Raw genomic sequence first — 25,092 nt, forward strand, 5'->3', positions numbered from 1 at the left:
CCTCATGGGATACAAATTAACTGTGGCACTAAGTAGTAACCCTTTCTCAGGACTGCTGAAGAGAGAAACACTGGTCCTGTGCTCAGCTGAATACTGAGAACACAGTGCCTGCTCTGTGAGCACAGTCATTGCTTACAGTGATGGAATCTCTGTCAGTGTCAGACTCTGGGTCAACACTGAAGCATAGGAACGGGCATTCCTGGAGCAGGAGGAATAACAGTACACCATGGAAAGACTTATTACTCTTCTAACATTCCTCAGGGAGATATGCAGGGCACAAGCAAATCTAACCCGTGAGCAACGACTTGTAGGAAGGAAACTGTTCTGGCAGTTTTCTGTTCCAGCAGGCTGATGCACACCTTTAATTCCAGCACTTGGGAGGCAGACAGATAGATCTCTTGAGTTAAGAGGCTGGCCTGGTATACAGAGCGAGTTCTAGGATAGCCAGGGCTGTAATACAGAGAAACCTGTCTCCAGAGACCAAAAAAAAAAAAAAAAAAAAAAAAGACATGCATGGGATGGGAACCAAATATCTGAGACTCAAAACACCTACCTTGAGTCTGGATGGGATTGAAGAAAGGAAATTTATCTTGGTAAAGGCTCTCAAAAGCACTGTTTCTTAGAGCGGATACAGGCAATGGCTGCAAGTCCAACAATTCAGTTGGAGGTGGGTACTTCTCTGGTAGGATCAGGTGCCGGAAAGAGACAGGCAGCTGGGTTTCACAAGCTGTCAGGAAAGAAATAGAAGGCTAGGAAGCAACCTCCAGCAGACTCTTCAGCCCCATCCATGAACACTAGAGACCTGAGGTTGTGTCAGTATCACTCTTTCAACAGAGGCAAGGCTATAACAAAGTAAGAAGCTCTCTACCATCTTTGGAAGGTATGTTCCTAGGGGACACGGAGAGGAGACACTCACAGAGCCAGCGGTCAGACACCACTCGGATGAAGTACTGAGGGGGCAATGGTTCAAAGACTGGAACAAAGAATGTGATGAGGTGCTCATCCTGGGCATACTTGGCTTTCAGTAGAAAATATTCATGGTGCAGAATCACCTCGCTGTCCACATCCTCTACCAGAATCCAAAATGCCTCTGATGAACCATGGACCTGCCAATCCAAGCATGGTCAAAATAAGAATGAGCCAGTGAGGGGACTCAGCATCTCCAACTCCAACCACCTGACCAACAAAGCCTTGCCTTTTCATCCCACTGGAAATCTGGTGTGATGGTCAGCTCCACTTTCAGGGTAGAGCGCGTAATAGGCTGCAGGTGCACTGACAACTCCAACTTGGGGAAAAGATGGACATACTTGTGGATGGTCTTCCCCATCTTCGGCATTCGAATAAGCTCACCTATGAGAAGTAAGAGCATGGGGACTGCTGCCCAGCCAGCCTAGAAAATCTGCAAACAATGCCCAAGGGCAACTGTGGGAAAGGAGCAGATTCTACGGACAGGTTCCCCACTTTAGCCTCAGTGCAGTTCAAATGGTTCAAAGTCCTGAGTCTGAGAGTGAACTTGTCCTATAGTAGAGTGTAAGCATAGGTACCAGTGCCCAGGACCTAGGACCTGGGGAGAAGGAGGATGATAGAGAAAGATCCTGGGCTGCAGGACAGGACAAGAACCTCACACACCTATCTCATTATGGTTCAAGTCATACAGCCGCTCAAAGGGGAAGTTTTTCTTCTCAATCTTCTTCACTACCTCCTCAGGAAGCTTACGGAACTGGCGAAGAGGACACATGGACTGCCACCTATTCCGAAAGGAGACAAAGCTGGTTAACTCTTTCTGCAGGTCTGTGAACAAACTGTCTTCATCACAGTTTCCCACAGTTTGGATAGCACGCTATAGATCCTAGCATTAGAGGAAGATGTCTCAAACTGGGAGCAGGAAGACCAGACGGGCAACAGTAGCCATTGCTCCCTGAGCCCTACATTCCAGAGGACCCTTCTACTTCCCAACTTTCACCCAGGTTATTGCCACATCTTAGCCACCAAGACTGAACATCAAATGCACTAAGGACCAAATTCATAGTGACCAGCCTCTAGCTCATACATGAGCCCTTACATGCGTTTGTCGATCATCTTGCAGAGATTCAGGGTCTTATCTGTAAGCTGAGCCCAACCTCGGTTCAGGACAATTTCAAAGATTGCACGCATCAACCGGCCAGCCGACTGCAGAAAGACAAGTATTCATACTGTGAAACCTTACAGCCTGTCTACCACAGTGATCTCAAAAATCTGATGTAGTCCCTCATACCAACTCAGGAACAGGAGTTTCTCTGTCTCCTACCCTTTCAGGTTAAGACAGAGTAATTATAAAAAAATATTTTGTGATATTTTTTATGAACCTCACAGCTACAGTAAGAAGTCCTCTTTCTTGAAGAAGGTGACATGCCCAGTGTATCTCTCTCTACGAGGACTACAGAGCCTCTTAGCACTTGGTAAGGGCAGGTCCTTCTACACGCTCAAGATCAACACAGCAAAGTGGTGAACGGAAGTGGCAGCGAACAGCTGGCCCGCTTCAACAGCACTGTCAGGCCTCCTTCCTTCGAGGAACACAGCACAGAGGGCACAGGAGCTGTGGACTCTTGCTCATCACTCAGTGCAACTTCTCACCTGGGTCACGTACACCATGTCAGCCATCAGTGCAAAGCCCTCCAGTTTCAGCTGTGAGATGAAGGCTTGAAGAAGCACATTGATCTGCAAAGAAGCAAGGACAGCTCGCAAAGGAAAAATCACTGAATAGTCAGAGAAATTATTTGTATTTCTGCTCTGGGCACCCATAGTTCTTCCATAGTTCTTGATTGCCATATTAGATAATTATTATTCCACATAAAATATATGTGAGAAGGAAGCAGAGTAGGAAAATCGGGGAGAGGAGGTACAGCCAGTAGAATAGCACGATCGGTCAACCCCTAACATGGCCAAAGAGCAGAAAGAATTGTACATGCGACCACGTTCAGGATTCACCTGGAAGTGACGACATGCTAACCTTTGCACTGGGTTCCTCGATGCTCTCCTTTACAGGAATGGGCACCCTCTCCAGCAACTTCTGCAGCTCCAGTTTCTCCTCCTGTCTCAAGGAAAGACAGTAATGGAGAATCCACAGGGCAAGAGTCAAGAAAGGAAGTAATCTAGCAGTGGGGTCCCAGCTGCTTTCCTGGCATGCTGATGGCTCACCTCTCTTACAGTGATGTTCTTGAACTCTGAGGACAAGGAGAACACTCGGAAAAGCTCAATCTCACTCAGAGTAGGCTTCAGCAGCTGGTTGTAGGTTTGCACAGTATCATTGGTGATATAGTAGTGACTGGCTATCCGGCCAAGTTCTGTCACCTACAAAGAAGGAAGACTCAGTACAAAGCTGACCAGTGACCAGTCCCCAACTTCTAACATTAAGCGACTGTCCTGAGAGTGGATGAACTCCTGATTATACGACTGCCTGCCCAATACAGGCTCAGCACAGAAAGATGGCACAACAAACTGACCTATGGAAAACTGATTGTCACATAGGCCAAACTTTGAAAACTAAATACCATTTTTAAAACCTAAGGGCTGGAGAGATGGCTGCTCTTCAAAATGGCCTAAGGTTCAAGTCTGAGCATACACATGGTGGCTCACAACCATTTCCAGTCTCAGAGCAGCCGATACCCTCTTCTGACCTCTGTGGGAACTAGGCACACATGTGGTATACAGATAAACATGCAGGCAAAACACTCATACACATAAAAAAAGTAATAAAAATTTTTAAAAATATACGTAAGTAATAAAAATTTGAAAGTTAAGTTCATAGCTCAAAGGGCAGTTTAATTCCCAATCTAGACAAGAAGTAATTAGACATAAATCAAGGCCCTAAACTTTTGCTAAAACTTTCTCAGAAACCGTAGGCTAATCACCTGGAAGTTGCCTGTCTTCTTGTCGTACTTGACCAGATTGTTCTTGTCCAGCATCAAAGCAGCAGTGTGAACAAGATCTAGTCGGCGCTGGTCCAGCAAGGGATCTCCCTTGAGGTCATCATGAGAGATGCCATAGAGGGTAGGGGACCGGAGCATTCGGATGTACAGGTAGGCATAGCCGAGCCAGTTCACTGCATCCTGCAAGACAGCTCATAGTGTTGAGCATGATGAGCTGCTAACGTCCAAAGAGAAGCCAAACACAGAGCTTGGATGTTAATTCTCAAGCACAAGAACACACAGTACAGTGTCTTCTGATGTTTTCAATATATCAATTAAAAACAGAAACAAAACTTTTCAAGTACCTTAAACATAAAAAGAACTATCTGCCACAAACCCAACAAGCTTGCCCTGCATAAGATACGGTCCAGACACTGCTGGCCCTCAACACCCTCACAGGAGGCATGCCCCTCCAAGTCCCTTGAGACTCTAAGGAAAAGTGCAAACGCCAAAGACAAAGCCTTCCCTACCTTTGCATTCTGGACATTCCCCAGCACAATTTCCGCATTGAGCATGTCAGGCAGCTTTGATACCATCTGGCTCTCAATAGGAAGTTGCTGGTTGAGGAGGGAGAGGTAGTACTGAAGTTCCCCATGAGATGTGATGAGTATACCTTCACCCTTGGTGTCATACTGGGGTCGTCCAGCACGGCCCAGCATCTACGTCAGAAGCAATAAAAGAAAATGGTGTAACAGAGCTTTTGGGTTTGACTCAAGGAATCTATACACTTTAGAATCTGGCCTTGATCTGCTGTCTTTCCAACACCTTTGCCCTCCAGGCACAGGATGCCCATCCACTGGGAATCATCTCAGAGGCTCTGTACCTGCAGAATATCCAGTGCTCCCAGCTCTGTCCAGCGCCCCTTCTCCGGGCTGTACACTTGGGTGCCTTTGATGATGACTGTATGTGCAGGGAGATTTACACCCCAAGCCAGAGTTGCTGTGGAAACTAAAACCTGCAGAGGTAAAAGAGGGTACTGAGAACAAAAGATACCATCAGGGCAGGTTCATATCCCTGGACCACCTGGCTTCTGAGCTTAACTGGAAGCAGGAGTGGATGTGTGTCTCAGTACTCAATGTGACACTGGAGCAAAAAGGAAAGAGTTCCTTCAGTCTCTTACACATTTGACAACTAACATCCCATGGTTCCAGAGACACTTACAGATCAGAAGTTTAAACTTGTATTAATAACTTAGTTATAAAACATTCAAAAAATGTGGTCCTGACCCCATGAATTATGGTGTAGTGTTCTATGAAGCATCCATCTTCCCTCACACAGTGTATAAAGGGTTGGGAGGGTCAACATAACTATCCTAGCCTTCTAGCCTGGGCTAGCTGGTCCAGATATCAAAGTCTAGGGATGGAGAACAGCTCAGTGGTTGGTGCTGATTCAGCATATACCACTCTTGCAGAGGACTGGGCTTCAGGTCCCAGAACCCACACCTGCTCACAACAATATAGAACTCTAGCTCCAGGGGACCTACTGCGCTCTTCCAGCCTGTGAGAACATTTGCATAAATGTGGTACATATAAACTCCTACAAACCACACAAACATATATATAAAAATACATATAAATGAATCTTAAAAAAAAAAGCCTACGAATCCCACTCAGGGTAGAGCTGCTGACACTCAGATGCTCCAAAACCTCCATCACCTGCTCCTACTAGGTTTGCCCCTCCTCACCTGAATATGTTTGTCGGCAAAAAGATCTTCTACAAGTGTTCGGTCAACTCTGGTCATGCCTGCATGATGAATAGCAAAGCCATAGGGCAAAAGATCCTTCAGCTCCAAGTTCTGTGAACAGAAAAGACGACAGAGTGAGGCCAGCCTCTCTGTGAGACTCCCCCAGGACCAAAGGAAACCTTTCCACAGAAGCTCCTATAACCATAACAAAGTCACTTTTTAGAAAACTGTATGTACTAATGTTTGTATATATGCCTGTGTGTAGCATGTGTGTGAAGGCCAGAGAACAAGCTGTGTGAGTCATTCTTTCTTTCACTATGTGGGTCCCAGGATTGAACTCAGGTCATCAGGCTTGGCAACAGGTACCTCTATAATCTCCCTGGCCCCCAATTACTTTTAACCTGTCTGAAACAACAGCACTTGGTGCACAGGGTCCCAAAGAAGTCTATCCAGCAACACGGAACCAGTCACCAGGCAGGAGCCAGAGAAACAGGTGGCCCCTTCCTACCTTGCACTGTTCTGCTTCTGTACGAAGGACTTCAGTGGAGGCAGAACCCTCTCGAAGAAACAGACCCAAGGTGTCCTTCTCCAGGCACATGTCACGGATTGCCCTAGCTGTCTTCCCAGTTTCTTTGCGAGAGTGGACAAACACCAGCACCTAAGGAGAATCAGACTACAGTTAAAAAATGCACTTTCAGCAGCTGCTCTCATAGCACCAGGGCACCAGCTGCAAGAAGCAGAGACTGCTCCACTATAGCCAGAAGCCATGGCTTAGAAAGAGTCCATGGCAAAATGCATGCTGGTTTGGAAAAAAGTCTGTCAACAGGGCTGACAGTACCCAAAGGGAAGGTGGGCATGATGACTCCAACTATAACTCGTGTACTCAAGGCTGTAGCCAAGTTCCATGCTAGTCTAGCTACACAGAGAGTTCAAGAACAGCCCAGGAAACACAGGAGGAATCTACTAAGGACAGTGACACCGTTTTGTTTTTTTAATTTTATATTAGCTTATTTATATCCCAAGGGTGCCTCCTCCCTTCCCACACTCCCCACTACCCCTCTACCTCCTTTCCTCTTTTCCCTTCCCCCAGAAAAGGAGAGGCCCCTCCCAGTGACACAGTCTTACAGCTGAGAGACTAAACTAGTTCAAATTCTAGACAACAAACAGCAAACTTAAATACACAATCAATGAAGATTCAGAGGCTTCAATTAAGATTATGTTCAGAGCCCTAACAAACCTAAGCCAAATAAAGATGCTTTTGCAAGATAATAGCAAAACTATTACAATATTTATAAAAATTTAGGACATTTGAATCTAGTACCATATTGTAAGAAATATAGTGTTCCTAAGATCTAGCATCCTGAAGTCATTCATAGCTTGTCATATAAATCCTCATGCTTTTATCAAAAAAAGAAATGCACAACCTCTTACCTCCTGCCCTGCTTAACACTGCTAACTTCTGTTCAACTAAAATTTTTATCAAAGTAACTTCCAAATAAAATATAAATAAATAAATGTAAAAACATATGCTGGGAAGTGGTGGCATAAACCTTTAACCTCAGCACTTGGGAGGCAGAGGCAGGTGAATCTCTGAGTTTGAGGCCAGCCTAGTCTACAAGTTCCAGGACAGCCAGGGCTACACAGAAAACCCTAACTTGTAAAACTTAAAAAAAAAAAAAAAAGAAGCCGGGCAGTGGCACATGCCTGTAATCCGAGCACTTGGGAGGCAGAGGCAGGAGGATCTCTGTGAGTTCGAGGCCAGCCTGGTCTACAAAGTGAGTCCAGAACAGCTACACAGACAAACCCTGTCTTGGAAAACAACACACAAAACAAGAAGAAACAACAACAAAAACAAACAAATGAAATCCGCTATCACTGGTGTTTTGAGATAGGGTTTCCCTATGTATGTATCCCTGGCTGGCCTGGAACTCAAAGAGCTGGGATTAAAAGCATGCACCATTATCCCTGCAGTTTGTTTGATGAATAGTTTACTTTGTGTGTGTAGCATGCATGCATGCCATAGCACACCTGTAGAGGTCAGAGTAGTGACTGGTTCTCTCTCTCCACCAAGAAGGTTCTGGGGACCAAACATAGGTCACACACACGTCTTGGGGGCAAACACCGTGACCTGCAGAGCCATCTCACGTCACTGGCCTGCTTTTACTAGGTTTTAATTTTTCAGCTTTAGTTTTGCTATCTTATACGCAGAGTGATTTTTCTGGTTCCACCAATTTGGGGGAAGGGAGTATTAATTATAATCTTATCATTATTGATCATAGACATATTCAGATTATGTCCCATCTAGGCTACAGTAATAGTCCTTCTCAGGAAATGACCTATTTCTTTTAAGTTACCAACTTACTTACTGTTAGTTTTTACTTATATGCATGAGTGTTTTGTATGCATGTATGCCTGCTATTTATATGCACCTGAGGTCCACAGAGGCCAGGAGAGGTCAGATCACCTGGAACTGGAGTTAAACGATTCTGAGTTTCCATGTAGGTGGTAAGAATGGAACTTTGGTCCTTTGCAAGAGTAGCCAGTGCTCTTAACCACTGAGCCACCTCTCCTGCCCATAAGTTGGCTAATTCATGAATGCAGAATTGTTCATAATATTGCATCTATTTATGTGGACACTGAACCGAGGATTCACACATGCTGTGCGTATGCTCTACCACCAAGTTCCATTTCCAGTCCACAGTCATTCTTTTGGTTTTTGTTTTTTTTGTTTGTTTGTTTGTTTGTTTGTTTTGGAGGGGTGTCACCTCCAACTGGCCTGATCCTCCTGCCTCAGCCTCCTAGGCTGTGGTATCAGAGACCTGTGCTGACTCTCCTAGGTCCTCCCCATCTTACACAGTGAGTTCTGTAGTAATAACTCATGCACTTCTGATTACTGGTAATTCATGCTATTATTTTTATCAATGTCAAAAACAAAAAAGGTTCAAGAACCATCAACAGACCTGATTTTTTCCAGCATGCTCCATGATTTTCTCATAGACTATTTCATTCATGATCTGGAAACGTTTGATAGCTTTTTTCTCTGTGATGCCCACGTATGTCTGTTCCAGAGGTACTGGGCGGAAGCTACAAATTCAACAGTTATACAAATGAGTTTTCTGACAGTAATACAGTGGGGAAACAGTATCTTTCCACTGACCTAGAAACAATAATGCAGGAACCCTAAGAGAGGGGAGAGGGATAGGAAGACTGCCTTAGTAACAAGTTTCCAGTTTCTTCTTATACCTGTTGTCAAAGTAGAAGAGGCCCTTGGCAGGGTCAACACGCAGAAAGGTGGCCACATCTTCATAGTTGGGGAGGGTAGCACTGAGACCAATGAGTCGGACATCTTCTTGGGTCATCTCAATGTTTCGGATGGCCCTGGCCACCAAAGCTTCTAAGACAGGACCTCTGTCATCATGCAGAAGATGGATCTCATCCTAAGGAACAGAAAGACACAAACTGTAGCACAGATATAGCCTCCTCCCTTGAGACTAGTCAGTTGCATAAATATACATTCTAATATGCCTAATGAAGATAAGAAAGGGAGTCTCAAGCCAGAGTCCTTAAAAAAAGAAGACAGCTTTTAGTAGGAATTCACACTGATTGCAGACTGCTTAGACAACTGTGAGTCCTCTCTGAACTAATGTACAACGGTTCTGACCAGCTTATATCAAATCACTTTGGAGCAGATTTCTTCACCAGGATCAAAAACAACCAAGACTCACTTACAGTAAGTTTATATTCCCAACAGCAGTGCTTCTCAGATGAAATGAAAATGGAATTAAAGGATGTAGGCAGGCCAAGGATTCAGCACTCCTAGAGAGCAGCTGTGTGGGCTGATGTAGGACAAGCATGGAATAGCAAGGCTCTAGAGAAGGGGTTCTCTTAAAAGGCTGGGCATCCGGTACCACACATGCAATACTGTAGGCTTGTAAGCCATGTAACCATTGTTACAAATAATTCTGCCACAGCCAAGGAGGACAAGAGAAACTACATAAACCAATCTATATGACCATGTTCAATAAAACAAAAATTTACAGCCATAATTTTCCAACTCCCACTTTGAACACAGAACATAAACTACTTTCTTGCTTTCTTAGACATCTTAATCAAGCCTCAGAGGCCAATGAGGTGGCTCAGTGGGCAAAGGTACTTTGCTGCCAACCTTGATGGGCTGAGCTTGATTCCTACAACATGCACTGTAGAAGAGAATTTACTTTCACAAGTTGTACACACACACACACACACACACTGTGCAACATCATAGAAAATAAACAAATGCAATTAACTAAAAAAAAAAAAAAAACACTCAGGCTCAAAATCCATTCCCTGTGAATACTTCTAAAGTAAATAGAATGCAATGTCCCAATTCCCTACTTATCCTTTGTGAAAATAAATAATTTATAAAGAAACATTTCAATATTCTTGGGAGGACAGAAGTATTTTTGTGTATTTCTACTTGATTCAAAATAGCCAGGCGGGAGTGGTGCATGCTTTTAATCCCAGTACTTGGAAGGCTGAGGCAGGTGGATCTCTGAGTTGGAGGCTAGCCTGGTCTACAGAGTGAGTTCTATGATAGCCAGAGCTGTACATAGAGAAACTGTCTCAAACAAAAGTCTAGAGAATAAGTTCCAAGACATAATCTGTCTCAAAAAAAAAAAAAAATCCCAAAAAACCCAAAGCCAGAAACAAAGAGTTATAAGGCACATAGCAAACAGCATATAAAGCTTCTGTTACATGCAGATTCAGGTTTAATGGCAACAGTAAAACTCACAATAGCTCTTATGAAGGAAAGTGCATATAGAAAGGCCTTAAGGCACAGAACCAGTAAACACAACAAATCCTCCCTTGTCAGAACACATTCCCATAATGGAGTCATGTGATAATTCTGAGCGCTTGTGAGAAAACAAGTCTTATGACCTCAGTTTCTTCAAAAACATGGAATTGCTTTTGGAATGTTTTTGTGTTCCTCCCAGGTATGGCAGACAGAGTGAGTTTATTTCAGCTGTCATTATTCACATGCCTCTATGGAACATGTTTTTGTCATATGAGGCTTGTCCTTGTCACTGAACACCTTACTCGTATGATTCTTCTTAACCCTCAGAGTATGAATTGCCTGATGTTCTGAATAAATCGGCTACAGCACGACTTTAGCCTCATGTTTAGGCCCTGCTACCCCAGGTTTGTGGGGGCAAACACGCCCTGATCACAGCTGGTCCCTCCTTGCCGCTACTCTCCCCACTCACCAGGACAATGAGCCGCACCAGCTGGGTATAGGTGCGCTCCCCGCCCTTCCGTGTGATGATGTCCCACTTCTCAGGGGTGCAGACAATGATCTGTGTGGCACTGATTTCCTCCTTGCACAGCTGGTGATCCCCAGTCAGCTCAGCAACAGTGATGCCATATGTGGCCAGGCGCTGTGGAAAGAAAGGATCATCAGCAAGAACTAGTGACGGGGCTAGGGTGCAGCTCAGTGGCAGGAGCTTGCTATCCCATGCAAAGTCCGATAGATGGTGCTTGAAGGGCATGGCAGCAATTTCTGTGCTGGGGACTGGGAGAAGTTAAGTACTGGGTGAATCAAGAATGATGAACAAGTATTACTTAAATTCCACTCAGGAAGAAGACGCAAAGCATCTGTAGGGGCCCTACATGAAGCAGGAACATGGTCACATAGGAAAGTGGAACTGGAGTAACAACCCACAAGCTATCAACCATAGTCATGTGCCAGGAACACTGTAAGATACAATGACTCCAAACCCACTATGGAGATGATCCAAGAAAAACAGAGGCCAAGCCATTTCTCCTTCAAAATTACTTAGGTCAAGTTTTGCCTTGAAAATGGTAAAAAACATACAGATTCCCTAACAAAAGAAGCAGTGATGCATAGGCCCCTCCCCACTACATGGAAAGCTGCAGCCACCATCTTCTAGAGAAGTTATGACTTACCTTTCCAAAACTGCCCACCATCTCCTGCACCAAGGACCGCATAGGAGCGATGTAGATGATCTTGAAGTCATCCACATTGATGGTGCCATCCATGTTGATGTGTTTCCCTATCTCTCGGAGCATACACATCAGGGCCACATTGGTCTTCCCAGCACCCTAGAGACGGGTCAGAGACAAAGCCTGTTCAACTATGTATGCCTACTGGCCTGACTTGTATGGGCCCCATGTAACACTGCCCGAAAGGATCTTCCACCACTGAGAACAGCCAGTGGTGGTATGTCACAGTGATACAGTACTCGGGAGGCAGAGGTAGGCTAGTCTACATAGTGAGCTCTGGAATAGCAAGAGCTACATAGAGAGACCCTACTTCCCAACCACCCCACCCCACCCCAAAAAAAACATAAAGAATAATGCCTGGTGTAAAGACTAAGAGTCAACCTGCCACCATAACATTCTAGGAGAAAAAAAAAAAAGCAGGCAGACCAGTACTTACAGTAGGAGCACAGAGCAGCAAATTCTCATCTGTCTCCAAGGCAGCACGATAGAGTTTACTCTGGATCCGATTCAATGTTTTGAAGCCCTCAAATCCTGCCTGGGCATACTTTGGCAGCTTCTCCACTGGGAGCAGTTGCTAAAGAAAGAAATATCCCAAACTTCACGCTATTGCATCCTTCAGCAGGCTGTGTATCTTAAGAGATTACTATAGTGTTATTTTGTGATTCCCCATGGTTTCATTCCCTGGCAATCACCATTCTTAACTCTCCATTATAAACCTGTCCAGAGAGGTCACTACTGCTTCCTGGTCGCAGAATTGGAAACTCTAATAAAACAGTTTCCACCTCTAGAATAAGTTATCCTTGAGACAAGGTGACATTCTAGTCAATGGCTGAAGGCCAAACTGGGAAAAAGCAGAGGAGCAGAGACTTGAGAAAGATGATTCACTCACTTCTTCTGAGCCAAAGGGCTTGGGCTTCAAAGCAGGCACATGCACCTCTTCATAGCCCTTGCGCTGGCGTCGGAAGGACCCATCAGGAAGCTGGCAGCGTTTGTTGGCCATGAAGTGGCTCCCTTGGGTAAAAACAAGGTCCTCCAAATCCAGAACCTGCCGTGGAGCCAGAGCCTGGGAAGAGGTAGAACAGTAACAGGCTGAGCAGGTGAGCTCCCTACTCAGCACAGCCTGGGAATAGCCCGGCACTCACCTCTCCACCCTGGTCCAAATCCATCGTTTCCAGATCTGTGTCCATTCGGGACTGACGGACTCTTTCTCTCCGGGACCGTTCTTCCTGCAGCAGGGAAAGAGAAAAGGCACAATGATCTATGTCACTCTCCTGGGTTCTTATCACCTCTAGTTTCTTTCTGGGTTGGGCTTCACACATGGGTGCTAACTCGTGTATCCCCAAACCCAAACACATTACTTTATTTTGAGACCTGCCAGAGACCAATTAAAACAAAAAAAAAAAAAAACAAAGAGAACAAACACAATGAAGGTGCAATGTTCTGAATAGGGATGTCAGTAGTCTACAATTAACCACCAAGGCTATATCTAAGGTATGGAAGAACGGTGTTCTATATTAGGCAAACATGTTCTTTTCCTGTACTGTAATAGCAGGTTCCCCATGGTGCTAGATGAAGACAGTGTTTCAACGATAACAATGAGTGTACTGATTCTAACTTGCACCCGTAACTACAGAAAACTCAGAGATATGTTCTATTACCTCAGACACTGAAAGAGGAATGAGAAAGAAAAAGTAAACCAGTCCTTACTCTGATCAGGTCTTCCTTCTCAGTCTCATGGAGCTGATAGAGGAACTTTGAAAGCTCTGGATCAGCTTCCATCTTTCCCATGATCCTTTCCTTTTCAGCTTCGCTTTGAGCACTGGCCAACAAGGTACAGTACAAAACTGCCAAGCACACCAGGGACAAAGAAAGTGGGAGAGAGTGAAATAAAATCAACTTTTATTCCTGAGCAAAAAGAAGGTAATTAGATGCTGAAGCCAAAGAAGCAACACCATCTGGCCACAAGTGAACGTGCAGACACACACACACACACACACAGAGGTGCCCACACGGAGCAAGAAAAGTGCATGTACTACTCACTCATCATCCTGTGCTGCCGCAATACTTTAATGAAGTCAAAAGTGTTGAAACCAAGGAGCAGAACCAGCTGGTTCTCACATTCTCGGTCATCACTTGCTGTCTGGAGAGAGAAGAAGACCACCAGTAAGAACATAGCCATCTGCTACCTTGAACACTATCCCTGCACTGCTGGAACCACAAAAAGCACAGTTGCTTCCAAACACTGGCCCTTTCTGACAAGACACATGGAACAGAAATGCTATCTTGGCCATACCTTCAAAATCTCCAACACCTCATCCGCCTTCTTCTGTGACACAATGGCATCATCATAGAAACGACTGAGCTGTCGCTGCAGCCAGAAAGCATCAATGTCCCGAGGGTGCAAATCCTTCTTCTTAGAGCTCATCAGTTCGCCTGAGGCTACAAGCTAAGAAGGAAATCAGGCACTTGGCTCACTAGATCTCTTCACCACTCGAAACGAAGGTTACCTGTCATCCCACAGGCTACCTTTTGAGGCCTTTCCAGAAGGAAGCAGCTCTATTACACTGAATTCAGAAGCACATGACTAAGATTTCATTCTTTCTATAGGAAGAGTAACAACTGACTAGAGGCCCGAGAAGATCAAATTGCTAAATGTTTAATAAGGCTCAAACCAGGCCTGGAGTAACATCTGCAATCCCAGCACTGAGGAGGCTGATGCAAGAGATCCCAAACTCAATCAAAACTACCATGAACAGCTGGGTGGTGGTGGGACCCTCCTTTACTCCCAGCACTCAGCGAAGCATGCCCTAAGCTGGGTTTAGTCCACAGTAACCCCCTTCAGCCCCCGCCCCCACCTAAACAATCATGGCTCAGAGAGTTTTTAGTAAGAGGAAGTGCTACCAGCAGGACAGAGACTACTTACATTAGCCGAGAGGGTACAGCGCACTACAGCCTCGTCCCCTTCCATGTCATCATCAGAAGCTTCTTCTCGGACTTCCCCATACACATCTTCATCACCTTCCTATGGAGAAATGCAGTCTCAATACACTGGTCCCATGTCATAGAGACCCTATCTTCTATCACTCTAAGGGAGCTCCATAGCTAGAACAATGGCTCTGGAGTGAAGCTAACCGTGACTTCAAAGCAGGATCAACCATATTCCAGGAACTAATGGAATGACCACCTGGAATAGGCTTGTTGGATGTGTCTGTCCTCTTTTCTGCTTCTCACCTTAGCTGCCGCAATACAAACACCTGGATCATATGCACTGTCTGAAACACAGATCATCTTAAACTAAGACTACCGGCCTAACAGAAGAGCTATGAAGATGCATACACAGGAAAGTAGATTGTGAGCCAAAATTGTAGACACCATACTTAGTTTGCTCAGCACTGCAAATACTCACACTGTGGAGTGTGTACTTAAAACAGCATCATGTTCAATAATTAGCATTTGTTAAATAAACTGCTATGAGCAAGGAAATCTAGGTCAGGTTGTTCCTAATTAAAGCTACCATTAATAGCTACGTGGTAGTGGCCACCCGTCTTTAATCCCAGCACTCAGAAGACAGAGGCAGGTGGATCTCTGTGAGTTTAAGGCCAGCCTTGTCTACACAGCAAGTTTACAGAGAAGGCTACACAGAGAAACCCTGTATCAGAAACAAATAAACAAACAACAACAACTGTACCAATAGCCATCTATATAAATCATTTTGTCTTACTGAGAGAGAGAAACCTGTCCAAGACACAAGCTCAAACTCAAGGTTCCTTGATTCAGTTCAGTGCTGAGCCCCAACTCTCTGGTATCATATCACCCCTTCTTCCTGTCAGGTTACAAACTTCAGGACTGGCACTTTATTTTTCAGAAAGCAAACTCACCCACTGAAAACTCTGAAGTAATTACACTGTGTTTTTTATGTTTTAGAGATATTTAGAGAATTTCACTATGTAGCTTAGCTGGCCTAAACTTCCTGGCTATTGGGATTGCAAACATTGTGCTACTATTCCTGGTTCAACTTTTCTTTTCCAATTGTCCTATTACTTTCTATTTAGTTATACTATAGAAGTGGAAAGCATTAACCCCAGGAGCTAGTATAACAGCCAAGTGCAACCACATCCATATTCCTCCTAGATCAACATTTTAAAGCTTTTAAAGCTAGCAGTTAGCACACAGTACTAAAAATATAGTAAATTACTACACTATGGTTAAATGCAGGGCACTTAGATGGGCTGTATCTTTTTTTTTTCTTTATTAATTGTGTTCTCAACAATTTCAAACATGTATATATAGCACACTGCCACTCTCTTGTCTCCTTTCCACTTCCATCATCTCCCTCTTCCCTACACAACTATTTTTCATTCATGTCTACCTGTTTTATTTTGTGGCCCACTAAATTTTACCCAGGCTGTCTGTGTAATCACAGGCTTGAAGCTATCCATCAGAAACCAGTAGGCTCAGAAGCAGCTACACAACTGAACACAATGACCCCCTTTCCACAATCTATCAATCACCAACAGGAGGAGGTTACACAGCAGGAGGTAAGGGCTCTGCTCCTATCCCTGACTGGCTGTCGAGAGGGCCAATCCTGTACAGTCCCAGAGTGAGTAACTGCAGCTGCTATGAGTCCACGATTGCAGCAGCTGTGCCGTGCCTACAGGACAGCACTTCCCAGCCCTTCTCCCTGGTCTTCCTAGTCTATCTGGTTTATTCTAATACTGCTAATTTACATCTACTACATTAAATTAGTTTAAAAAAAAAAAACCTAAGTTAACCACAAAAAACTTTTTTAGCCAAATAACACAAATTTCTAAGTCTAACACAAAACACTCTAAACTGTACTATGCTAGAACTCCCACCACCTTGGTAATGTCACAAAACAAAACACATGGGATCCACTTAAAATCACTCACCTCCTCGTCAGACTCAAACTGCACATTCACACCATAGGTCTCATCAATGTTGTCATCTGAGGTGACAAGGAATCACAAAAAGAGAGCAGTGGTTAGTGTGGAGGCACTCCGGCCCATTTCTTCAGCTGCCTGGCCTGCTTATTCTCAGGCCAGGACACACAGACTTAATCAATTCAAAAACCAGCACCAAGGCATCTTGAACCTGACAACCTGGATTCTGCCCTGCTCTGCTAAACCCTTCCTGCTCTCTCCCACATTCTATACAGTAAGTTTCAGAATAAGAAATGGCTGCCAGGACTAGAGATAGCTCAGCCATTAAAGGCTAAGGCTCACAAGCACATGTCAAGAGATGGCTGCCTCCTTTATTTTTCTTAGATGTGCTTTTGCTTCAGAGCCCTGGCACCTGGAACTTGCTATGCAGACCAGGCTGACCTGTTGGGATAAGCCTATGCCAACACACCTGCAAATTAGCCATTCTCTTCAAGCAACGCAAAACAGGTTATGGAAACGATGCTATTCTGAAACGTTAATAGTGATGCTGAGTGCTCATCAAGAAAGGCCAACAGCCAGGTGTGGTGCTGAATGCCTGTAACCCCAGCTCTTGGAGAGGCAGAGGTGGATCTCTGTGAGTTCAAGGCCAGCCTGGTCTACAAATGAGTCCAGGCCAGCCAAGGCTACAAAAAGAAATCCTATCTCAAAAAAAGAAAAAAAGAAAAAGAAAGGCCAACAACATGCTCAGGACACAAAGAGCTCCGGTACCCATATTCTGGATCTCCTTGTCTCCACCATAGTCTGTGATCTTCTTGCCCAAGTTCACCAGCACATGGTATCTGGTATCATCTGTCTGACCCAGCAGCAAGTCAATCTCCCTCCTTCTCTCCTTATCACGAAGTTTTTCGTTCTTCAGGACAGCCAGAACTTCATCAGCTGCCCCACAAAGGATATCACGTGGCTGAAGAAAAATATGCAAACATTTACAACAATGACATGTAGAAGGGCAATAACCAGTAAAGAGCATATATCTTCAAAACTACAGGAGCTGGAGAGGTGGCTCAAAAGTTAAGAGCACCATTTGCTCTTGCAGAGGACTTGAATTTAATTCCCAGCACCCACATGAAAGCTTCAAAATGACAACTCAATTCAGGAGATTTGGTGCCTTCTGATTTCCAAGGGACACATGGTGCACATACATACATGTAGGCAAACCAGGCATACACATAAAAAGCAAGCAAGCAAGCAAATCTGCAGCATCCTGGGCTTTTTCTGTTAATGTCCATTTTCATTAACAGAACACAGTGGCACATTACTATAATCCTACCACTTCGGAAGTAGCAACAGGACCAAAAGTTCAAAGTTATTTTTGAATACACCATGAGTTTGAGATTAGGCTGAGCTACATGAAACTTGTCTCACAAACATAAACAAAACTTCAAAACACTAGAGAGAGCTGCTGAGGTTTAACTTAGTGGTGCCACATGTGCTTAAAATGCATGCTATCCTGGAGTCAGTCTCAGTACTGGGGGACCGTGGGGTAGATGGTCTTCAGAAGCAACAGCTCCCCACAGATCTCTAGATAAGAGGCACTCAACAGCCTTCCTCTATCCTGTCACACTTTCGCTACGTCTCTGTTCACATACCCTCCATACTCATAAAGGCTCCAAATCTAATCAGAAATGTGCACAGGTTCAGGGCAAATTTTGTGTATGGAGCACTTGGATTCACATTCTGACTGAAAATCTCATGTTTCTCTTCCATTAAACTGAAAATGAATGTTAATAGCACCTACTCAGAGTTAACGCACTCATTGTTCTATATACAGTAGGTTCTATATACAGTAAGTGCTCAGGAAGTAGTAACCATTTCTGCAAAATGTTATTACCCAAAATGGATTTTCCCAAGCTGCTGGGAAAATCCAGAGAAAAGATTCTTCTGATTAGACAGGTTAAGGGTAATTTCCACCAAGCCCAACAATTTAAGTTTGATCCCTGAGTCCTACATAAGGAGAGGACCGCTCTGAATGTTGTCCTAACTTCCACACACGTGTGCACACACACAATTACTATATGTAATAAATTTAACCAAAATTCTTCTGCCATCTCCCTTTCCCTGTCCAAACACAAGATGGCACCCTCTGGTTTGCCTCACCTGGTCTCCAAGAGCAGCCTGGATGAAGCTGAGCAGCACCTCATAAGTCTCCCGAGTCTCCTTAGTTTTGGGCTTGTAGATGATGCCCACCATTTCATCAATGCCCTCTGACAGCAGAGTATAACCTTTCATCTTGTTGATGTCGTGTCGGTCCTCATCACGCTTTCTCCTCCTAACGGACACATGACATGATGCTGAATGGGAGAATGTTCTGTTCCCAAGCCAAGCTTACACTCCATACATGTAATATGTGAAGGCAGGAGCATGAATCAAAATAAGGAACTCCTCCTGGACATTGATTATTTGAAGAAGCATTACTTTATGGGACATAGTTACAGAAGGGAAATCTGTCATTTTCTCACTGATATGCTGTTAAAATGAAGTACAGTTGCAATTATCTTAAAATTTACACTTTTATATCCACATGAAGAGATCATAATAGTATTTAGACTTTTTTTAACCTTAGATGCATCCATCACCTTTTACTAGACAAAGAGACTATGCTCCAGTGAAATCCACTTCTAGTGACTCCCAATACATAACAAGAAAAGAAGTCAGACTCTGAAAAGTGGAGGACCAAGGTACACTGTTTAAACTCTTTTCAAATATAACTTCTCAAACTACACCGAGCCTGGGGATTGTTAAGAAAAGGAGAGGAAAAAGAAAACAATTTGTCAGGAGGTGGTGGTATACCCCTTTAATCCCAGTACTCCAGAGGCAGAATCAGGTAGAACTCTTAGCTCAAAGCCAGACAGAACTATACAAGTTCCAGGACAGCTAGAGCTGTTACCGAGAAACCATGTCTTAGAGGAGAAAAAAAGTTAACTAGTTTTAACTTTAAAAAAAAAAAAAAAAGATTTATTTTTATTTATTATGTATACAATGTTCTATCTGCATGTACACCTGCATGACAGAAGAGGACACCAGATCTCATTATAGATGGTTGTGAGCTACCATGTGGTTGCTGGGAATTGAACTCAAGACCTATAGGAAGAGCAGCCAGTGCTCTTAGCCTCTGAGCCATCTCTCCAGCCTTAGTTTTAACTTTTGAAATGAATCCATCAAGATGAAAAAGAGAAAGACCACAAAATTATCAGGAAGTGGTAACAACAGAAGAAAGGAGTCAGGGTAAGAAGTTTGTAACAATGTGGTGGAGTTGAATTTCTGATATAAGGAATTAACTAGGATCTTGAAAATAGTTGGGGATGGGGCCAGAGAGAAGCCTCAAGTAGTTAGGAGCAATACCGCTTTCAAAGAGGGCCTAAGTTCAGTTCCCAGACCCCACACTGAGTAGCTCACAACTGCCTGTACATCCGGATCCAGGGGATCCCAAACTGTTTTCCTGCCTCCACACAGTCATTTGCGAACATATGCCCATACCCACACAAACACACATACACCTAATTAAAAATAAAACAGACCTTCAAAATATAGCTTGAAGAAAATTAGCATCTACCTATGAATCCAAAATGTGTCAGTAAAAGGCATCAACAGATTTCATTCCACTTCATTGCACCCAAGTCCAAAGAAGCTTTAAACCTTTGTTGTTTAAATAAAGGAAAATCCCAACCATTCCATTCTACCAATAAAGACTCAGGAGCCAGACGCTGGGGTGAAAACCTGCTTGCTCAGAGAGGCAGAGAAAGTAACCAGCTGACCTTCCTTCTCAGCTCAGGTCTGGATGGAAAACAACCCAAAAGACTCACTCACTAGCTCAGCTAACAGCTCAGGAGCAATAACAACAACAAAAAGCAAGGCCAAATACCACCTAAACTCAAAGTCCCTCCTACTCTTACTGTCAGCTGGTTTCTAGTTCTGCTGCTTGACCTAGGGTTAACTTTATTAGAACTGGTATACAGAGAGCTCTTGGATTAAAGATGTGTGCTAGGGCTGAGTGAACTGTACCAAAACCAGCTGTTTACAATAAACAGAAAGTTCTTGGATTAAAAATGTGTGACAGGGCTCAACCACTCCAAAGAAACGGGTTTTACAGTTTACAATTTGGGGGATCACACTGGGATTAAAATATCCTGCAACAAACCTTGACGAGGTTTTCCCTCTGTTGTGCACATGCCTCTGGTCTTCCGAACGGACTTCAGCAAAACTACTACTCAAATGCTAAAGATGAGCTTTAGAGGGAAAAATTGCATCCCCTGGGTACCTACTTGGCCCGTCTTTCCTCCTGCATCTGTGGTTTGGTCCGTTGAGCTTTATCTCCCATTCGGGTTCCCTCCAACTTTCCAACCAGAGAAAGAACCTCCCCGGTCGGTTCATCCCGGCGGGTCCGGTCAATGAGAGAGCGGTCAGCTTGGAGCACAAGATTTGAGTTCTGAAAAAAATCATACTTCCTCAGAACTTTGATATATAAATAGTTTCGATTCTTGTTATAACAGTAACACCGGAAAATGAAAAAATATTGAAATAAAAAAATAACCCCCTTAAGAGGAAATAGTATATAACGCTATGCACGAGCACCGGACTGTCTAAGGTGAACGGCCAGCGTTCCTAACAACATCCATAATAACCCACATTTGGGTAAAACGTTGGGCAGATTGGCGGTCACGAGTGGAATGGGGCAGGTTTAGCGCTGAGAGGACTGGGAAAAAAAAAAAAAACTCTCCTAAGTTCTCCCTCGCCCCAAACACCATCGAGGTTATTCCGTAATGTTTTAACCCAGCCTTCACAAAGATCTGATTTCCCCTCCGTGTTGGTGGCCATCAGCGGCCTCCCTCGCCCACAGCCCTCCTCCGAGACCACACGCACCGCCTTGTACTCGTACTGCAGACTGCGGGCAGTCACATCCGCCATGGCTGCCGGTGATCCGGGAACTCACGGTTCCACTTTTCCTAACGCTGCGAACCGGCCTCAGCAAACCGCTTCGGCCCAGCCGGTACAACGCGGGACAAACGTACGGGACCGAGAAAAGAAACGGACCTCCTTCCGCTTCCGGGACTCAGGCTCTTCCGGTTATATGTACAGCTTCTAGGCGGAGTGCGAGGACACTAGTACATCCGGGTCGAGGATTCCATTGACCGACGAGACACAGGCCCCTGTAGACTGTGGTTCCAGGCACCTATAGGTACTAAAGAGCCAAGGGCTTAACCCCTGAGCCTAGGATGTTAAAAGCCCCATTCTGAGCCGGTCTTGGCGGTGCACGCATTTAATCCCAGCACTCCGGAGGCAGAGGCAGGTGGATCTCTGAATTCGATGCCAGCCTGGTCTACAAGAGTGAGCTCCAGAACTCCAGAACAGACAGGGCTACATAGAGAAACCCTGTCTCCAAAAAAGTTACATTTTCATTATTTGGGGGGGGGAAGGGTGTGTGTGTGTGTGTGTGTGTGTGTGTGTGTGTGTGTGTGTGTGTGTACTACTGGCCACAGTACCTGTGTAGAGGTCAGAAGAAAACATGCAGGGTTTAAGTTTCCTCCTTTTACTTTGTGGGATCTAGGTATTGAACTCAGATCTTCTTGCTTGCCCTAGTTAAGATTTTTTTTTTAAAGCCCCATATATAAGTGTAAGGTCTCCCTTTAGCAGAAATGACTTCTGTGCTCTTTTAAGTTTTCATAGGACACTCAGTAATTATTTTACCAAGAGATGTTTAGTTTAGTACATTTAGAACACATGAAAATGAGATCTCAGAGCTTTTGCTGCCTGTCTTCACAGGTGCGACTAAGTAAAGACAGGGACTGAATCTTTTTGCTGTTTTGTTTTTCCAGACAGGGTTTCTCTGTGTAGCCTTGGCTGGCCTTGAACTCACAGAGATCCACCTGCCTCTGCCTCCCCAAGTGCTGCATTACAGGTATGCACCACCGCAACCGGCATGGGACTGAATCTTTAAAGTGGACTTTATAGGGCTGGAGAGATGGCTCAGTAGCTAAGAGCATTTGCTGCGCTTACAGAGGACTCTGGGTTTGACTCCCATTACCCATTTGGTAGCTCACAACTATTTGAAACTTTTGTACCAAGGGATCTGATGCTCTCTTCTAGCCCCGAAGGGTACCAGACATTTGTGAGGTGCACAGATAAAGAGGCAGGTAAAACACCCATACTCACAGAATACAATTTAAATGAAAAGGGGGGGGGGCTTTATTCAGTGTGCCAGATAACTGAGAAGGCAATGAATTAACTTTCCAAAAATCTCTCCAGCCAGCAAGCTTTACTTCATGAAAACAAAGGCAGTCAGCTATTCCAACGTTTATTCTTGCCCCACTGGCCAAGGAGCTAGCCCTTGCTCCGAGATTCCTCATGTCACTACTTCGCTCCTTATTGTCTCCTCAATACAGTACCTCCCCCTGGTACTGTATTTCTTTCTCAGGCACCATGGGCATGAACCACATGCTCTGAAGGTCATGGTGACTTGCATTCCTCCTGGTATGCCATCTGGGTTCCTGGGTAACTCAAAACAGTCATGGTTAGTCGTGTGTCCGTGCTGAGCTACTTAAGGGTGTAAATGCAAGATTCTTTTCTAGAATATTAAATGCAAAAATGCACTTTCACATAACGTAGAATATGACCATGCCCCAGCCATCACCGATATCTGCTATCATCCTCCAGGGTAAGCAGTAACTTCTGTGTCTAAGATCTCTATCATGTGTAGATGGCATCCCGCTGCCATGTGTTGATATCATGGGTTTTTTTGTTGTTGTTGTCGTCGTTTTTGTTTTTCCTAGTAAGAGAATTTCCTGGCATAAAGGCATAAATGAAGGGAAAACAAAAACAAAGCAATCAGTTGTGCTGATTTAAAATTTAAAAGGAGGCTGGAAAGATGGGTCAGTGATTAAGAGTATGTGTTGCTCTTGCAGACTGAGTTCAATTCCCAGCACCCACATAGTGGCTCACAACCCTCTGTAATTTCAATTCTATTGGATCCAATGCCCTCTTATGGTCTCCATGAACACTGTACAAACATGGTACATAGACATACAGGCAGGCGAAACACTCATACACATGGAATAAAAATAAATCTCAAAAAAAAAAAAATCTACATCCCGGTGGCGGCGGCAGCGCACATCTTTAATTCCAGCACTTGAGAACCAGAGGCAAGCAGAGTTCTGTGTTTGAGGCCAGCCAATACTACAAAGTTAGTTCCAGGACAGCCAGGGCTGTGACACAGAGAAACCCTGTCTTGAAAACAAACAAAAAGAATCCAAGATAGGGATCTGTTTGAGGCTAAGAAGCAGCCTTCTAACACATCCATAATGAAGAGGTAGGCAGAGTTCTAGGCACCTTAGGCCGCTAGCTTCCTAAGGCAGCATTTCAAACAATAATGTAGCGCTGACCGTGTTGTTTCTAAGTCAAGAAGGGCCCTGGAACATGTGAGCAGAAGTGGGCGCTCCTGTGTGTTTTGTACCCAGGAAGTACTGCTGAAGAAGGTTCAACCTTCCATGTGTCACCAATGTGTTTCACCTTAAAATGGCCTAGGACAGCTATCCCAGAGGCAAGAGAAGGGCTCAAGAAGTTGGTGGGTTGTTTTGTATGATGATATTCTGCCATGTACTGTTCCATCTATAGCAGGAATGGGCTCTGAGTGTCTACATAGGGATTACTATCTTGTGGGCCAGAGGCACTCATTAAATATTGTGTAGGTTTGAAGCCAGAAAAAAAAAAAAAAAAAAAAAAAAAAAAAAAAAAAAAAAAAAAAAAAACAACAAAAAAAATAAAAAAAAAAAAAAAAAAAAAAAAAAAAAAAAAAAAAAAAAAAAAAAGAAGGAAAGAAATCCAGGTAGCAGACAAACCAAACCAAAACAAGCAGCTAAGCACTGTCAGGGAAACTCAGCAGCACCGCATCAAAAGCATGAAAGACCGTCTCTTCGTGGTTTCCACAAAAGGTGTCAGCAGGTGTCATTTTCTTTATGGTGGAGCACTGGCAAGCTACCGTGCTTCAGTAAGTAAGCCCTCGCCATTCTCATACTTGCAGTCCTAAACGAACCAGTGTGCTTTAGAAAGACAAAATTATAGGATAAGTTGGGAAGGCATCCTCCTCCTTCCTCGTGGGGGAGGGTGAATATGACCACAATTACTCATAATGGGGGAGGGTGAATATGACCTTATACATATTATGAGAGGCAGACACATATGAGAGACTATATGTATAAAGCTGTCAAAAATAGCAGAGTGGGACAGCTAAGCACAGGTCAGGGAAATTCATCAACTGCTCCAGCAACTGTCTCTTCACAGTCTCCACAAAAGAGACTGGCAGTAGGTGGGCACAGGCTGGCGACAGAATTCCCTGTGTCACCCCTAGCAACCTGAGAATGTCTCTTTGAGATCACTGCTTGAGTGTTCTTGACATTCCTGCAGAAAACGACTTCAGGATGAGCCAGTATGAAACAGTCCTGGGGTTCAGAAGAGATCTGAAAATAGGCTGAAGCATGGATAGTAATGCACAGACAGTCCTTAGAGA

At 44.3% G+C, this 25,092-nt stretch overlaps 1 protein-coding gene across 1 annotated transcript in view; it reads right to left on the reverse strand.

Moving 5' to 3' along the window:
- Window positions 1-21,614, reverse strand: part of Snrnp200 (small nuclear ribonucleoprotein U5 subunit 200) — a 29,536-nt gene extending 7,922 nt beyond the window's left edge. Inside the window, exons 1-29 of the mRNA XM_055618166.1 lie at window positions 21,453-21,614; window positions 20,855-21,018; window positions 18,690-18,861; window positions 17,304-17,496; window positions 16,545-16,600; window positions 14,558-14,656; window positions 13,928-14,080; window positions 13,675-13,774; window positions 13,342-13,478; window positions 12,777-12,860; window positions 12,524-12,697; window positions 12,071-12,208; window positions 11,578-11,733; window positions 10,878-11,048; window positions 8,875-9,068; window positions 8,592-8,715; window positions 6,140-6,289; window positions 5,632-5,742; window positions 4,771-4,902; window positions 4,418-4,606; window positions 3,891-4,088; window positions 3,178-3,330; window positions 2,990-3,070; window positions 2,614-2,697; window positions 2,063-2,169; window positions 1,630-1,748; window positions 1,196-1,350; window positions 917-1,106; window positions 554-727 (exon numbers count right to left, since the gene is read on the reverse strand). Of these exons, the coding sequence (XP_055474141.1) occupies window positions 554-727; window positions 917-1,106; window positions 1,196-1,350; window positions 1,630-1,748; window positions 2,063-2,169; window positions 2,614-2,697; window positions 2,990-3,070; window positions 3,178-3,330; window positions 3,891-4,088; window positions 4,418-4,606; window positions 4,771-4,902; window positions 5,632-5,742; window positions 6,140-6,289; window positions 8,592-8,715; window positions 8,875-9,068; window positions 10,878-11,048; window positions 11,578-11,733; window positions 12,071-12,208; window positions 12,524-12,697; window positions 12,777-12,860; window positions 13,342-13,478; window positions 13,675-13,774; window positions 13,928-14,080; window positions 14,558-14,656; window positions 16,545-16,600; window positions 17,304-17,496; window positions 18,690-18,861; window positions 20,855-21,018; window positions 21,453-21,497 (4,003 nt within the window). The 5' untranslated portion in view covers window positions 21,498-21,614. The remainder of the gene's footprint in view (window positions 1-553; window positions 728-916; window positions 1,107-1,195; window positions 1,351-1,629; window positions 1,749-2,062; window positions 2,170-2,613; window positions 2,698-2,989; window positions 3,071-3,177; window positions 3,331-3,890; window positions 4,089-4,417; window positions 4,607-4,770; window positions 4,903-5,631; window positions 5,743-6,139; window positions 6,290-8,591; window positions 8,716-8,874; window positions 9,069-10,877; window positions 11,049-11,577; window positions 11,734-12,070; window positions 12,209-12,523; window positions 12,698-12,776; window positions 12,861-13,341; window positions 13,479-13,674; window positions 13,775-13,927; window positions 14,081-14,557; window positions 14,657-16,544; window positions 16,601-17,303; window positions 17,497-18,689; window positions 18,862-20,854; window positions 21,019-21,452) is intronic.
- Between the last annotated feature and the right edge of the window lie 3,478 nt (window positions 21,615-25,092).

Source organism: Psammomys obesus, unplaced genomic scaffold, assembly GCF_907164565.1.
Source record: "Psammomys obesus unplaced genomic scaffold, mPsaObe1.curated_primary_1811, whole genome shotgun sequence".
NCBI lineage: Eukaryota > Metazoa > Chordata > Mammalia > Rodentia > Muridae > Psammomys > Psammomys obesus.